We start from the raw sequence: 17772 nt of genomic DNA, 5'->3' as shown, positions 1-17772 counted from the left end.
CGGTGGTGGCCTCCAATTCATACTCCATTTCGGTCGCTTGTTCTTCATTGTCATTGATCATGTTCGACAAGAACGCCTCCTACATGATTCAAATTTGCAAGCATTCATCATGAGCAAATGAACTAGTGGTCTATGCTAAAATATGATCAGACAAGAGTAAAGAAAATGTACCGACTCTTGTTCGGTCATTTCGTCAAACATGTTGAGGCAGCCCGGGCACTGCCGACGCCCGTGCTCATCCCCGCCCGAATGAGCCGCGGCGAGTCAGACACGTCGACCGCCGGCATCTGGGTGGGCGCAAAGCTCTCCGGAATGGCCAAGCCGGCGCTCGGATCATCCTGTGTCCCAAAGGGGGCGGACAGCGTAATTCGCATAGGCGCTCGGAGGGAAGGGGTGCAGGGATCCGGGCGCGGCGGAGGAGACAGCTGCTCCACCACGTCCGAACCTCCCTGCGTCGTCGCCGCCGCCTCCCTCCCTCGCTGCCGGCTTCGCCGCAACTTGCGGGCGATGTTCTCCGCCTTGCAAGTCGCCGACGACGACGCCACGCCTCCCACAGACGAGGCGGACCGCGTCTCTGTCGCGGCGGCGGTGTGGGTCGGGCTGGACGACATCTCCGGCGGTGGATCGGGACCGCAGGTGAGGATTGGGAGCAAGGATGGAGGGCTGGAGGCCAGCGAGGGTCCGGGCACGGGAATGGTTGGAGGGTGGCGGGAGGAGGAGAAAGGGTTTGGTTGATTTGGTGCAATTTGGAGTGGGCTCGGGTTATCGGGCCCGACGTGGCGGGCATGTCCGGGCGCGCCCGGGTGTCCCCATATCTGCCTCATATTTAAGCTGGATATGGGCGGTGCCGGTTAGCCCGGTCGTTTGAAGCCCATTTGAGGCGCCTGTCTAAATCAAAAAATCGTGACCGAGCGTTTGAGACGAGTTTGAGGGGTCCGGTTGTGGATGCTCTACCGTCGGCACCCTCGTGCCCCACAAGATCCAACGAACCCAGAAAACTATTCTAAGCAAAAGTTGGTCGCACGCAGGAGCAGCCCGAGTTTCCGGAAGGTTCCTGCTGGGGGTTTGGTGTCGATCCACCCATACGAATGATCATGCCGTGGACGACCGAGCGGTCGACCCGCAGCGGCAGAGACCACATACACAGATATACTAGTAGTAGTACGTCCGGGGGCAGCTGGAGAACCTTTGCTTTTCCGCCGAACCAGAGGAAGCGACGGGGAATGTTGGCCGCGTGTCGGTTGGCGGGGTGGACGATGAGCATCGCGCGTTCGCGCTCCACGAATTCGATCGCCCCGCCGCTCGTGGCCTCCGTTGCACGTAGTACAACTAGTACGTGATTGATCACCGATCTCCGTTGCGGTCCACATGTTAGACATTTTGGAATGATCGAGAAGGCGTCGATTCCAGGCCGAGGGTGCGGTTTTTGCATCGCGCGAGTGAATGTGGCCAGCAGCAAAAGGATAAAAAAGGATAAAAATCAGCATGGGTTATAATATATGCGTGGCGTGAGACGGCCTGCACCACCAACACAACACATTTTCACCTACCTGGCTAGTACTCCTACTTGCAGGTTGCAACATGCTGTCACCCACCGGAAAGAACGATACGGACAGCGAAGTTTCTGTAAAAAAATTGGAAGGAGCCGAGAATTCAACGCACTAGCACCCCATGGCAGGGCTTCCTTGCTTGTACGACGGGCTAAAGAATCAGCGGCGGCACCGGAGCCCGACAAAGCAAAGCCACGGACGACCGACCGAGCCCCGACAGCGACGGGCGGGCCGGCGTGGGCGCCAGGCGCAAACTAGTCTGGAGTACGTACTTCGAGGGGGACGAGGTTTCGTGGCCACGGATGGCTCTACGCCTCCATCGGCGCATCCCGCCGATGGCGACGCCCCGAGGGCCACCCCTCTCGAACTCGCGGCTCACGTCGGCCCTCGCGGGGCGCCACCCGTCGCGGTCGATCAACCGCAGCCACTTGTGCGGGTCGACGGCGGAGTGCGCCACCACGTGTCGACCGCGCGCCGGGCGACCACATGGCCACCGCTGCCACCGGGCCCGGTGCGAATCGCGGGAGCGGCCGGGACGGCCGCGGTGCCTCCACGTCGCGGCGATCGGGGCGAGGATCGGACGCCGCTCGCGGCTCGCGCCCATGACCACGCAAACTGCACGTGTACGATACGGGGGGACGTGGGGCGCGGAAAAGATCTCACCACCTCCCTCGCCGCTCGGTCGTCCTTAAATACGCGCCCCGGCGAGGAGAAGCACACCACGCTGCCTCGCCGTCGTCCGTCGTCGATCTCGTCTCTCCCGGCTGCAAGTCTAGAAGAGCGCGCGACGCAACCCCACCTCACCCTTACGTGCGAGCGAGCGAGCGAGAGAGAGAGAGCTAGAGAGAGAGAGAGAGAGAGAGAGAGAGCTGGCCCGTGTGCTGAAGTTGGCGGAGATGTGTGGCGCCACGGCGAGGTGCGCGCTGTGCGGCGCGCCGGCGGACGTGCACTGCGCGGCCGACGCGGCGTTCCTCTGCGCGCCCTGCGACGCCAGGGTCCACGGCGCCAACTTCCTCGCCTCGCGCCACCGCCGCACGCGCCTCGCTGCGTCTAAGGAGGACGAGGAGGAGCAGGAGGCCCTGTCCGGGATGACGACGTCGAGCTCCTGCGTGTCCACCGCCGACTCCGCCACGACGACGACTCCGGCGCCAGTGGGGCGGAGGGGGAGGCCGCCGGCGGCTAAGAGACCCCGCGCGCGGGGCGAGGAGGTGCTCGAGGGGTGGGCCAAGAAGATGGGCCTTCCGGCGGGGGTGGCGCGCAGGCGCGCCGCGGCGGCCGCGCGCACGCTCCGGGCCGTGGCCGCGGCGCCGAGGAGGGTGCCGCTGCGCGTCGCCATGGCGGCCGCGCTGTGCCTGGAGGTGATGGCGGCTCACGTGGGCGGCGCCTACGAGGCCGGCGACGCGCTCCGGCGGCTGGAGGCGTGCGCGCACGTGCCGGCCAGGATCCTCGTGGAGGTGGCTTCGTCCATGGGCCGCGCGCGCGCCAGCAGACCGGCCGCCGCCGTGGACGCCGAGGAGGGCTGGGGCGAGTGCCCGTGATCCAACACACGATCTTCTCCAACAACACATGACCCGTGACTCTCATGAGAAGGCGGCTAATTAAGCTTTCTTGTTCGTTAATTTGGTAGTAGTAGTAGTATATTTCTAGAGAGTTGAGTAAAAGTTGATCAAATCTCGTTGTTAGTTAGAAGGATAGTACTAGTAGTACGATGTAATCCAAATGGATGGTGTCAGCCATGGCAGTAAAGTGGATCACATGTTGCTCAGTAGTACCATACTTCTTAGTAGTAATTTAGCTGGACTGGTTAGGCTTTTGAACTAGGTATGGATCACCATGCTGTTTGTCTCTCAACAATATCTCTACTCCTAATGAAGCAGTTGGTAGTCTCCGTTCCGGATTTATTTTCGTCCTCACTCCCACCTATGACTTATCCACCAGAACCGAAAAAACCTCCTCCTGAGGCCCCAACCCGTACCCATCCACGTACCAAAAAAATAGACCTACGAAGGTTAACCAACGAAAAAAGACATACCAAGATTAACCAGCGAAAAAAAACCTAATGGAGGAGTTGGTAGTCCGGTACGGTTTATTTCAACACTTTCCTAATGACAAAAGATCACGGATCTAACTTTCCTAGCTTAGCCAAATCAACGAATCTCTTTCATAAATGCAATTTGCTTTAGGAAACAAATAATAGATTCTTTCCTACCTTAGCCAAATCAACGAATCTCTTCCATTAATGCAATTTGTTTTAGGAAACAAATAATAGATTCTTTCCTACCTTAACCAAATCAGTGAATTTCTCTCATTAATGCAATTTGCTTTAGGAAATAAATAATAGATTTTCAGGAAACAAATAATGGATTTAATACGGTTTATTTTCAACACTTTCCTAATGACAAAAGATCACGGATCTAACTTTCCTATCTTAGCCAAATCAACGAATCTCTTTCATAAATGCAATTTGCTTTAGGAAACAAATGATAGATTCTTTCCTACCTTAGCCAAATCAACGGATCTCTTCCATTAATGCAATTTGCTTTAGGAAACAAATAATAGATTCTTTCCTACCTTAACCAAATCAGTGAATTTCTCTCATTAATGCAATTTGCTTTAGGAAATAAATAATAGATTTTAAGGAAACAAATAATGGATTTAAAGAAATTCATAAGTAAACCATCTCTACTACTTATTAAAGAAGAAAACATGTACATCGCTAAGTGTACCCAGCCTAACGTACACATAACAACATAGCTCAATTATAACCACACGATCAGAATCACTTAATTTAATCTAATCCAGAGCCAAAAACGCGCTTAGCAATTTACCTGGGCGGACGAAAACTCTGCCGTACCAAACGTTCCGCGCGCCCCGCGTCGACCCCGGTACATCGTTTCCTAATCCAAGAAAAGGAAAACACAATCCGATATCGAAAGATCCCTGAATGCGGGTGAGCGACGCGGTCAACACGGGGAGGCGGCGGCATCTCGAGGGAACGGTGATGGCCAAGTTGTGGGCTCCGGCGGGGCTGCTGTGGATCTGGCGGATGGCAGCAGGATCGGGTCGACGACGGATGGCTCCGGCGAGAGTCGGAGGGACGACGGCGGCGGCTGAGCTCCTCCATGGCCTGTTGCGGTTCCAGGGAGAACAGAAGGGAGGGAGGGGAGGAAGGGCACGGCCAGCAAGCTCTCACCTCTCTTACCTCCATGCCGCCGTCGACACGACCCCCGAGCCTAGACCACGACCCATGCGACGGGACCCCGCTGATGCCGGCGGCGGTGCCGGGTTCCATGATCTATTCGACTTCATGTGTCGAATCATCAAGTCCGCACCAGCACTCCGCCGGGCCCCTCAGTGGGATCGGCGTCCGTATCAGCTCCTGCCTCTGCAAGTCAAGGGGTAGGCTGCTCGATCGCATCTCCAAGAGTCCCCCGCCGCCACAACGCCTGCAGTCGCGGACGGCCGTACCTGTCGACGGGAGCGGCTGAGCAGGGGACATCCCGCCGATCCGATGGCGGAAGGGCGAGATAATGGGCAAGTCTACCTCGGGTTGAATCTGGACACCAGCGAGCTCCTTGCAGTAAACCAGGTGCTGGACTTTTGCGTTTTGTTGATCAGGTTTGCACTGTGTGAATCACGCCGGTCCGGCTCTCACCCTTCTCTGACCTCCATGCCGCAGTTGGGCGCTCCTCCGAAACAAGATTATCGCGTCCAGGTATACAGTCCGCCACAAAACTCTCCCGTGCAGTGGGCGTACAGAAGGTACCTTCCTCTCCTGATTTTGTATATGGCAGTATAGTACTATGTGGTTAACTAAAAACGAAGAGTAAGCAAATTAGTTCCTGTCAGAACAACTGTAGCCGGCATCGCCGCCGTCGCTTATGGAGCTCCACACCATTCCCCAATTGTACGAGAGCATGTTCAATCTCCGCCATTCTATACTATGTGCAAATGGTCAACTCTTTTCCAAACAAGAAGATATGAGGATTAGGCATATATGCCCCATAAGGTAGCTATATTCATGTGTTGTAGTGTGGATTATGGTCACGCTCTGTCTTGGACTGCAGATAGCTAGGTTAACAAAAATGGATACTCTGCATATTTTCTGAATTTTTAGTAAGGTCTACATGAATAAGGTTAGCAGTAGTTCTGACTTGGGGCACTGGTTAATTCTTCACATGCAGGAACGTGGAGAGATGGTGGGCTCCAAGCCCATGGTGATTTTATTGTGCTTGCAGCTTGAGATGTACTTGGTCCAAATGAAAATCATCATTTTGAAGGGTTAGTAGATGATGCTCAATGCCATAAACCTGCACCGATCGTCACTCATGTCATCTCATAGAAGTCTATTGAATTTTAATTAACTTTTGCTGTATGCTATCCATGATGTAAGTGGAGATAGGAAGTTCCAAAAAAATCCTGCACAATGGGGATGTGCACCAATGATTTGACAGGATAAGATGTTTGTGAAGTATGAAAAATTATGACCTAAGCAAAACTTTTATTTACATATATTCATACATACTTTGAATTTTAGAAACATGTATTGCACGTATATAGTTAGATCTTAATTTTGTTTATTATTCAAAATGCTTGTACCCACTAGATTTCATTTTTTTTACCTTGAAGGAGTATTATATTACTATTATTTGGAATCCACCTTGATCCTCCACTTCTATTTTTCCTAGGCAACTTCGCATGGAATTAGGATCACTTAATAAGGTTCTGGTTTCTTTTTCAAATTCACTAACTTTATGCATGAACCTATTATAGATTTGTTGGTGTTGATTTGCAGTAAGAGCAAATGTAATATTGTTCTCATCAATTTCTTTCATAGCATGTGTAATGCGTTATAACATCAGTTTCATTGAATTGGACAAGGTGATAAACATGCAACCATTCTTACTCGATGATATGAATACTTCAGTAGCAATGGTGACATTTGTTTGCACATTAGTATTCCATTATGTAGTAAAGGATATGGTCTGGTAGTCATTCTTTATCGTTATAGTTATTGTCAAATGGTGGAATATTGCTGCCTAGCAGCTCTGGTTCATATGTGTGTGAAAAACAATGTAAAATCATTTTTGTTGCTGTAGAATCTCATGAGTCGTATGAAAAAGAAGGCTAGGATATTTATATTTTTTAATTGTTCAGCTGCTTGTGTTACAGATCTGGGCATACCTTTTGTTTGAGATAAATTTGGGCATAAATTGTCACAAATAAATGGGTGGCGTTGGGTCAAGGTTCAGGAACCCAGGGGCATCATGTTTCTTTTGAGCCACATGGGGAGAATTACATCCATGTATTAGAAAAACTAGGTGCCCGCTTAAACAGAAAAAATACAACTCTTGCTGACCGGGAGCTTCATGGTAGTGGCTAGAATTTAATCAGAGATCCATGTACAGGTTGATTGTTATGAAACCATGCGATGGAATCTTGATGTTGACAATGTCCAGAAATCTGATTCGTCAGAGACAAAATCCAACCTTAATTCCCCCATTCAGATCATGAAATATTGGGGTTAACAGTTTGCGATGTAAGATGGGTTGAGATCTGCTATACGTTAACTTTCTTTTGTTCAAATGTTTTCTTTTGTTTTGAAACCTTAATGTTTTCTGTTGTGGGGTGACAATGTCTGGGTTTATGTTAACAAGCAAGAAAAAAGTTACATGCAATGAGTTCCCAATCTTGAAATATTGAAATATTGAAGCATATCTTGGAACGACGGAGTTCCCAATCTTCATGGTAGATGATGGGACACTGGATGCTGAAGTTGCTTATTGTCTCGCGTAGAACAATAGCATGCCCTTATTTTTTGCTATGTTTTGCCTATGTTGATTACGATGGCATTGTTTTGAACATTCTATCTGTGTTGATAAAAAAGGAGATGATTTGGTATGCCCTCCTTGCAGAGGATCGAGCCTGGTCGGTTGGTTCTTGGTTGGGTGTTGTTGAGACGATCCAAGCCACCAGCAATTCGAGCTTGTCTTCATGGTGTGTAATTATATTTAGGTAGACAAAATCCCCTGATGATAGCCCAAAAAGAAGATTCGGCGTGACATGGAGATAAAGTGTTGCGTGCGGCAGGAAAGAGACAAACATATTCAGAAATCCAAACCAACAGGATGACAGTTGCGAGATGGCGATTGGATGGTGCTGACACATCTTGCTAGCGAGGAGGCTGTTTGCCGAAATTGGACTTTGGATTGTTATAAAATTTCAGTTTAGACCAATTCTTGTTAAACATAACATGTTATTGTGACAACTATTATGAAAAAAAATTGATTTAGATAATCAAAATGATGAAGAAATTCCTAAACTTACGTGTGCTGCACGTGCACCCTTTCCAATTTGAAGGGCTGCTTATCCGTTTTAAATCTTGAAGTTTGCACGGTCACTAATATGACCATGCTATTTTAGAGTGATAACCTTCATTTCAGGCAGTAATGAAACTTGAAATGCCAGTTGACTAACAGTAATAAACACCAAGAATACTGGTTGATGTTAATGGGAATTATGATTAGCGATGATTCATTTTATGCTCTGGTGGAACAGGTCAAGCCGGTTTGCGCGGTGAGTATTGTCCGTTATTTATTTTCATACTAACTACATATATTGTTTGTGCAGGATGGATATGAGTTGAGAAAACAGTTTTTATTATACTTGCTAAAACATCGTGGGAATGAAGCTAAAGACAACTTTCCGTATATTGTGAAAGAATTTCTTAAGCGTATAACCTAGATATTAATAATTTTATAATAGATGTTTAGTTGGAACTCCATTAAGTTTGTTACATGGACATGCCGTTAATTTTTCTTTTTGGCAATTTACATTGCAAAAATGTACTTTAATTATTAAATAATTGTGTCTGTGTTATATTGTCCGTACGTGTGAAATTTAACATGCATTATCTTTATATAACTCTTGCAAACTATTTCAAGAGCCCGTGGCAACGCACGGGCATTGTACTAGTGTAGAATGGTTTATGCATGAAACTATTGTCATTTTTTTGCGGGAATATTGTTCGTTCTATTTTGCGAGGATACAAACCATGGTTCGTCATATAGAACAAGTTGCAAACCATTGTGGGAGGCAGGCAGGCAGCATCAATGGGATGTGAAAACTAACTAGATTCTTTTTTTAGAAAAAAAAACAAACATCCACAATACAATATGAAATAGACTATTCATGATGATGCAAATGATTCTGATTTGATATTGCGGATATTAATATCATTCTCTATAATCTTGGTCAAACACAAATAGGATTGATTTTTGAAAAAAATATGCACATCGCATTTGGAACTACGGGAGCAAATTCAATCATGGTGAGTCATGCCGTCATGGTAATCTCGTTTGTCAAATCGACCTTGCAAATTTCATTATTGATATTGTGATTGAGTAATACAAGTATTTCTCCCGCAAAAAAGAGAACCCAGTTATACACGACGGCGGCTTAGGGTGCCTGCATCTTCAAATTGTACATTGTATCTGTCCGAGGACCGACGAACATCAGTATACGGACTTAAATTGTATACCGTATCTGTCCGAGGACTGACGAACATCAGTATACGGACAGTGATATAGGAGCCAGGCGGCTTAGGGTATCTTCATTGGTGACCTTCAAACTATACACCGTATCCGTCCGCGGATCGATGAAGCCTAGTCTATGGGCAGTGATATAGGAGTCAGCCATCCAACCGTGGCCGCATCAATTTAATTTCAAACAACAAATATGACGAATTCCATTAAACTAAATAGAATTCAGCAAAGTTCAGACATACTTTAAATAAAATGGATGATATTTCTTCCATTTAACCAAACGAAGCCTGCATCACTCAAAGTAATTATAGAAAAAGCACAATTCATCCGTAAATAGAATACAAATACCTCTAGTACAATAATAGTTCAAATTCAACGTGATAACTGGGATATTCAAAAAGTTTTTGTTTCGAATTCATCGATTCCAAATTGAACGATAATAGAACTAGAGCCGTCACATGTCGTCCCACACAGGCTGACTTTGACCTTCATCCAACAATGTATGTGCGTGAATGGCCTGCCCTCGGTCCTATCACGACAGAGCGGCATGCTTACAACGTGTAAAGGAACATCGAGTGAATGAATAAATAAACCAACATGTAGAGCAACAAGAAGCAAACCTTACGATCTCCATGGTTGACGTACCCAAGGTCCACATTGTCTCCACTCGTTTAACCGCGCCGCATAACTTTATGACGGAGTTGCAAATGGTGTACCATCAACGCAATATCTACCTCACATTGCGTTTATGGATGATCTACATGTCATAGGACACGGAGTGATTTTGCACATGAAACGAATCATCGCGCACACACTACCAAAAGACCAAGCACCTTAAGTTCCTCCCTACAAATGCCCGCAGATATGGCCAACCACGCATCGCACAACAATCCATCCTCCTTGTCGAGCACCCCACTATCATGCTTACTCTAGAAAACAACAAGAAGTTCATGTTGGGAAACGTTGCTTGGAAAACAAAAAAAATTCTACGCACACCTAATGATCTATCCATGGAGATGCATAGCAACGAGGGGGAGAGTATTTCTACGTACCCTCGTAGACCGTAAGCGGAAGCGTCTGACAACGCGGTTGATGTAGTCGAGCTTCTTCTAGCTCCGACCGATCAAGTACCGAACGTACGACACCTCCAAGTTCTGCACACATTCAGCTCGATATAATACGATATCGTCATCGAACGTTAAGCGTGTGGACCCTACGGGTTCGAGAATTATGTAGACATGACCGAGATACCTCTCCGGTCAATAACCAATAGCGGAACCTGGATGCTCATATTGGTTCCTACATATTCTACGAAGATCTTCATCGGTCGAACCGTTATGACAACATACATTATTCCCTTTGTCCATCGGTATGTAGGAACGCCCGAGATTCGATCGTTAGTATCTTCATACCTAGTTCAATCTCGTTACCGGCAAGTCTCTTTACTCGTTCCGTAATACATCATCGTGTAACTAACTTATTAGTCACTTTCTTTGCAAGGCTTCTTATGATGTGTATTACCGAGAGGGCCCAGATACCTCTCCGATACTCGGAGTGACAAATCCTAATCTCGATCTATGCCAACTCAACAAACACCTTCGGAGATACCTGTAGAGCATCTTTATAATCACTCAGTTACGTTGTGACGTTTGATAGCACACAAGGCATTCCTCCGGTATCCGGGAGTTGCATAATCTCATAGTCGAAGGAATATGTATTTGACATGAAGAAAACAATAGCAATAAAACTAAATGATCAATATGCTAAGCTAATGGATGGGTCTTGTCTATCACATCATTCTCCTAATGGTGTGATCTCATTATGAAATGACAACTCATGTCCATGGTTAGGAAACCTTAACCATCTTTGATCAACGAGCTAGTCAAGTAGAGGCTCACTAGGGACATAGTGTTTGTCTATGTATTCACACATGTATTTAGGTTTCCGATCGATACAATTCTAGCATGAATAATAAACATTTATCATGAATAAGGAAATATAAAATAACAACTTTATTATTGCCTCTAGGCCATATTTCCTTCAGTCTCCCACTTGCACTAGAGTCAATAATCTAGATTACATTGTAATGATTCTAACACCCATGGAGTCTTGGTGCTGATCATGTTTTGCTCGTGGAAGAGGCTTAGTCAACGGGTCTGCTACATTCAGATCCGTATGTATTTTGCAAATCTCTATGTCTCCCTCCTTGACTTGATCACGGATGGAGTTGAAACGTCTCTTGATGTGTTTGGTTCTTTTGTGAAATCTGGATTCCTTCGCTAAGGCAATCGCTCCAGTATTGTCACAAAAGATTTTAATTGGACCCGATGCACTAGGTATTACACCTAGATTGGATATGAACTCCTTCATCCAGACTCCTTCATTTGCTGCTTCCGAAGCAGCTATGTACTCCGCTTCACACGTAGATCCTGCCACGACGCTCTGCTTGGAACTGCACCAACTGACAGCTCCACCATTCAAAATAAATACTTATCCGGTTTGTGACTTAGAGTCATCCGGAACAGTGTCAAAACTAGCATCGACGTAACCATTTATGACGAGCTCTTTGTCACCTCCATAAACGAGAAACATATCATTGGTCCTTTTCAGGTACTTTAGGATGTTCTTGACCGCTGTCCAGTGATCCACTCCTGGATTACTTTGGTATCTCCCTGCCAGACTTATGGCAAGGCACACATCAGGTCTGGTACACAACATAGCATACATGATAGAACCTATGGCTGAGGCATAGGGAATGACTTTCATTTTCTCTCTATCTTCTGAAGTGGTCGGGCATTGAGTCTGACTCAATTTCACACCTTGCAATACATGCAAGAACCCTTTCTTTGACTGATCCATTTTGAACCTTTTCAAAACTTTATCAAGGTATGTGTTTGTGAAAGTCCTATCAAGCATCTTGATCTATCTCTATAGATCTTGATGCCCAAAATATAAGCAGCTTCACCGAGGTCTTCCATTGAAAAACTTTTATTCAAGTATCCTTTTATGCTATCCAGAAATTCTACATCATTTCCAATCAATAATATGTCATCCACATATAATATTAGAAATGCTATAGAGCTCCCACTCACTTTCTTGTAATACAGGCTTATCCGAAAGTCTGTATAAAACCATATGCTTTGATTACCTCATCAAAGCGTATATTCCAACTCCGAAATGCTTGCACCAGTCCATAGATGGATCGCTGGAGCTTGCACACTTTGTTAGCACCTTTAGGATCGACAAAACCTTCTGGTTGCATCATATACAACTATTCTTTAAGAAATCCATTAAGGAATGCAGTTTTGACGTCCATTTGCCAGATTTCATAATCATAAAATGCGGCAATTGCTAACATGATTCGGACGGACTTAAGCATCGCTACGGGTGAAAAGGTCTCATCGTAGTCAACCCCTTGAACTTGTCGAAAACCTTTTGCGACAAGTCGAGCTTTGTAGACAGTAACATTACCATCGGTGTCAGTCCTCTTCTTGAAGATCCATTTATTCTCTATGGCTCGCCGATCATCGGGCAAGTCCACCAAAGTCCACACTTTGTTCTCATACATAGATCCTATCTCAGATTTCATGGCCTCAAGCCATTTATCGTAATCTGGGCTCATCATAGCTTCTTCATAGTTCATAGGTTCGCCATGGTCTAGTAACATGACTTCCAGAATAGGATTACTGTACCACTCTGGTGCGGATCGTGCTCTGGTTGACCTACGAGGCTCAGTAGTAACTTGATCTGAAGTTTCATGATCATCATCATTAGCTTCCTCTCTAGTTGGTGTAGGCATCACGGGAACGTTTTCTCTGATGAGCTACTTTCCAAATTGAGAGAAGGTACAATTACCTCATCAAGTTCTACTTTCCTCCCACGCACTTCTTTCGAGAGAAACTCCTTCATAGGAATGTTCCATTCTTGGCAACAAAGATCTTGCCTTCGGATCTATGGTAGAAGGTGTACCCAATTGTTTCCTTAGGGTATCCTATGAAGACGCACTTCTGTGATTTGGGTTCGAGCTTATCAGGATGAAGCCTTTTGACATAAGTTTCGCAACCCCAAACTTTAAGAAACGACAGCTTAGGTTTCTTGCCAAACCACAGTTCATACGGTGTCATCTCAACGGATTTAGATGGTTCCCTATTTAACGTGAATGCAGCTGTCTCTAATGCATAACCCCAAAACGATAGTGGTAAATTGGTAAGAGACATCATAGATCACACCATATCTAATAAAGTGCGGTTACGACGTTCAGACACACCATTACGCTGTGGTGTTCCAGGTGGCGTGAGTTGTGAAACTATTCCACATTGTTTTAAATGAAGGCCAACTCGTAACTCAAATATTCGCCTCAGCGATCAGATCGTAGAAACTTTATTTTCTTGTTACGATAATTCTTCACTTCACTCTGAAATTCTTTCAACTTTTCAAATGTTTCAGACTTGTGTTTCATTAAGTAGATATACCCATATCTGCTCAAATCAACTGTGAAGGTCAGAAAATAACGATACCCGCCGCGTGCCTCAACACTCATCGGACCGCATACATCAGTGTGTATTATTTCCAATAAGTCATTGGCTTACTCTATTGTTCTGGAGAACGGAGTTTTAGTCATCTTGCCCATGAGGTATGCGAGGGAGTCCTAGACTATGGGGTCCTCGGGTGTCCGGGCTATGCGATATGGGCCGGACTGATGGGCCGTGAAGATACAAGGTAGAAGGCCTTCCCCCGTGTCCGGATGGGACTCTCCTTTGCGTGGATGGCAAGCTTGACGCCCGGATGTTTGGTTTCCTTTGTCTGTAAACCGACTCTGTACAATCCTAGGCCCCTCCGGTGTCTATATAAACCGAGGGTTTAGTCCGTAGAGGCAATCACAATCATACATGCTAGACATCTAGGGTTTAGCCATTACGATCTCGAGGTAGATCAACTCTTGTAACCCCCATACTCATCAAAGTGAATCAAGCATGAAGTAGGGTATTACCTCCATTAAGAGGGCCCGAACCTGGGTAAACAACGTGTCCCCCGTCTCCTGTTACCTTCGATCCTCAGACGCACAGTTTGGGACCCCCTACCCGAGATCGGCTGGTTTTGACACCGACATTGGTGCTTTCATTGAGAGTTCCACTGTGTCGTCGGTAGAAGGATTGATGGCTCGTTTGATCATCAACAACGGTGCTGTTTCCGGGGAGACCTTCCTCCCCGGTCAACTTTTTGTATTTGACGGCTTCGCTTTATGCGCCGATTCAGTTGGTCGCCTTGAGCAGATCGACAGCTACGCCCCCGGTTATCAGATCAGACTTGGGAGCCTGAATTACGTCGCTGATATCCGAGGAGACTTAATCTTCGAAGGGTTCACGGCCTCAACCACTATTCCTCGTCTCCAAGGAGGCAACCCATCGGATCCGTCATCAGACGCTGCTCGAAGGCCAACCACTATCCCTGCGCTGGCCATAGATCCAGAGCAGGTTACCGAACATAGGGGGGCAGAAGAAATTCCCCCCGAGGTGAAAACAGTGAATATGATATACGCTACACATATCACCAAGAGGGAGCACAAGCGTGCGCTAAGGGACGTCTACGCCGTAGAGCTGGTTGCCCCAAAATTCAACCCCTGGTCGGCCTGTCCGATCACCTTTAATCGTAAGGATCACCCGACCAGTATCCATCATGGAGGTTCGGCAGCCTTGGTCCTTGATCCAATCATCGACGCATTCCATCTGACCCGAGTCCTTATGGACGGTGGTAGCATTCTTAACTTGCTTTATCAAGACACGATCCACAAAATGGGTATTGACCCATCAAGAATCAAGCCTACTAATACTACCTTTAAAAGAGTAATACCTGGTGTAGAAGCCCGCTGCATGGGCTCAATAACATTGGAAGTGGTCTTCGGTTCGCCGGACAACTACCGAAGCGAAGACTTGATCTTCAACATCGTCCCCTTCCGCAGTGGTTATCACGCACTGCTCGGACGAACCGCCTTCGCTCGCTTCAACGCGGTCCCGCATTATGCTTACTTAAAGATCAAAATGCCCGGACCCCGCGGCGTCATTACAATTAATGGAAACATGGAGCGCTCCCTCCGTACCGAGGAGCACACCGCGGCCCTCGCGGTCGAGGTACAGAGCGGCGCTATCAAGCCGCACACTTCATCGGCCATCAAGCCACCAGACTATGTTAAACGAGTCCGGCCCACTCTGCACGATGACAACTCGGCGACTCCAGAGCTAGACTAGCAGTTTTTCCTCCGTCGATCGCCACACACATCCGTGGCACTTGTGCCACGTGTGCATAATTACGCACTCAAAATACCTTGGGCAATGACGGAGGCACAATACGGATAGTTCTATAGTACGGTTCGACCCTATGTGACCTAGGCTTTCTTCCTTTGATCCTTTTTTCTTTTTTCCTTTTCAATACCACAGGTGCATTAAAACGTAGCTACTCCACGGTCGTACAAGGACTCTTTCCGAGCCCGGTTTCGTACAGACAACCGTGGGCCATTCCTCTCAAGGAATCTCTCCTTCAAAGGCGAAAGCAACGCAGACGTGCGGCAGGGTGTCCAAAGGATCATCAAGACCACCTTTTCTGTTTAGGACTTGTATACAACTTTCCCTTGTTAACAAATTCTCGGCATGTAAAATTGCCTTGATGCTTATGGCACCCTCTGTAAGAACACGTTTTGACGTATCAATCAGACTATAATGGAAACAATTTTGCCCAACCTTATTTGGTATTGGCTTATTTCCTAATCTGTATTCCCTCTTCACGTCAGATTGGCATATACACTTCGCAATGGCTTACAATGCCAGGGGCTCTATTCGGCCACATATTTTTTCTTTTTTTCCAAAAAAAAGAAGTCCGGACAGTTTTATAGTATACTTCGGTGTCCCGAATATGGCATTATATGCATCGGCTTCGAATCATGTCTTTGGTCAATAGTTGGGTTGCCCGGCTCCTGTGGTTACCACCTTACGTTCCGCTTGTTCAGCTAAGGTAGTAAAGGGAGAACTACTGCGATTGTGTTTCTGGCTCGTCCGGTCAAACACCTCAGTAGAGAAAGCCGAGAACTGACTGTCATGATGTGGCGAGAGTTGGTCAGCTATTCGGCGACTTAATATAAATCTCTTGCGATTTCTTCTGTATTATATGAAGGACTGGCTTCGGTTCAGTCACGCGCCTAAGGCATCCCAGTGCGGACAGCCGCATACGCACCAGGGCCTAGTACTTAGCCCCACCGCCAAACTCCTATGGCTAAGTGAACTGCTAAAGCCGCATCGTCTGATTGCCTGGTTCGCTACGTAGTCACCTCCTTTACGGACCAAGACGTTGGGTCAAGAGTGATTATACGTTATTCCGAACACCCCCGTAGCATCCACGTGGGGGCTGAAGCCGACGACTGGCAAACTTTTAGAATAATAAAATACGGCCGCACAAGAGGTAAGTAGTTTAGATAAAAGCATAAATATATTACAAGGCCTTGGTTCATAATACAACGTCTGGACAGCTCGGATACATTCACTCAAATATGACATCCTTTGAACATTGGCCCTCTATTAATCGGGCGCCCTCCAAGACGTCTTCAAAATACCGCTCTGGCTTGCGGTGGTCCTTGCCTTCGGGTGGGCCCTCTATCGCCACGACGACGGCCTTCATCTTCGCCCAGTGCATCTTGACACGGGCAAAGGCCATCCACGCATCTTCTATGCACGCCGAGCGCTTGACAGAGTCAATGCGGGGCAACGCGTCAGCGAGTCACTTCAGCAGGCCAAAGTAACTGCTAGGAATGGATTCGGCTGGCCAGAGCCGGACTATGACGTACTTCATGGCCAGACCGGACATCCTATGCAGCTCCGCCAGTTGCATCATCTGGTCGTTCAACATCGCTGGACGCTCTGGCGCCAGGTACTGTGACCAGAAGAGCTTCTCCATCGTGTTCCCCTCTTGGGCCCGGAAATACTATGCGGCGTCGATAGCGCTCTTCGAAAGATCCGCAAAGGCATCTGGAGAACTCCATAGTCGAGTAAGCAAGGCATACTTCTGACCGCTAAATTTACTCGTCAAAAGAAAGGGCTTACCAGCCGCTATCTGTCCGGCCTGCTTGATCTCCTCGCGAGCCGCCTGGGACTCGGTCCGCGCCTCCTTGGCCCCCTGGAGAGCCTTGGCGAGATCGGCCGCTTGGGCCTTATTCTTCTCTTCCAAGACCTCGCACTTGTCGGCGACATCCTTGAGCTCTTGCTCCACTTCGGTCACCCGCTCCTCGTACCGGTGGCGGGCAACCTGCTCGGCCTTTGTCGTGGTGGGCGCACGGCAGATGCCAAGGGATGGCTAAAGATAGGAGGAGGCTCGAGGGCACTGGTGGGCTCCAGAGGCGAGGTCGGCATGAGCGAGCGTGGGACGCAAGACATACCCAGGTTCGGGGCTCTCCGGAGAGATAACACCCCTAGTCCTGCCGAGTGTGGTTGATATGCGGCAGTACAGAGTTGCTCCTAGAGCTATATGAAGAAGAAGGAGGGCAGACCAGGGCTTAGGCTGCTCCCTCTCCTCGGGTGTGGGTGTTGCTTGCAGTGGTTCTCTCTATTGTCTACTTGCTTGCCCGTGTGCATGAGGGCTCCTGGGGGGTTTTATAGACCAACCCCCCAGGGGTACAATGGTAATGTTACAAGGCC

At 47.6% G+C, this 17772-nt stretch overlaps 1 protein-coding gene across 1 annotated transcript; it reads left to right on the top strand.

Moving 5' to 3' along the window:
• The first annotated feature begins 2174 nt into the window (after positions 1 to 2174).
• On the top strand, positions 2175 to 3318 carry LOC109781749 (uncharacterized). Its single transcript, XM_045231883.1, has one exon. It carries the CDS (start codon positions 2447 to 2449, stop codon positions 3086 to 3088), a length of 642 nt encoding a protein of 213 aa, XP_045087818.1. The 5' UTR covers positions 2175 to 2446; the 3' UTR covers positions 3089 to 3318.
• The last annotated feature ends 14454 nt before the right edge of the window (positions 3319 to 17772 follow it).

Source organism: Aegilops tauschii, chromosome 7, assembly GCF_002575655.3.
Source record: "Aegilops tauschii subsp. strangulata cultivar AL8/78 chromosome 7, Aet v6.0, whole genome shotgun sequence".
Classification (NCBI taxonomy): Eukaryota; Viridiplantae; Streptophyta; class Magnoliopsida; order Poales; family Poaceae; genus Aegilops; species Aegilops tauschii.
Note: the sequence above shows the minus strand (reverse complement) of the source record. Positions and strands in the feature narration are given on the sequence as shown.

Coding starts and splice junctions, on each gene's coding strand:
- LOC109781749 (XM_045231883.1), top strand. CDS start 2,447: ATGTGTGGCGCCACGGCGAGGTGCGCGCTGTGCGGCGCGCCGGCGGAC.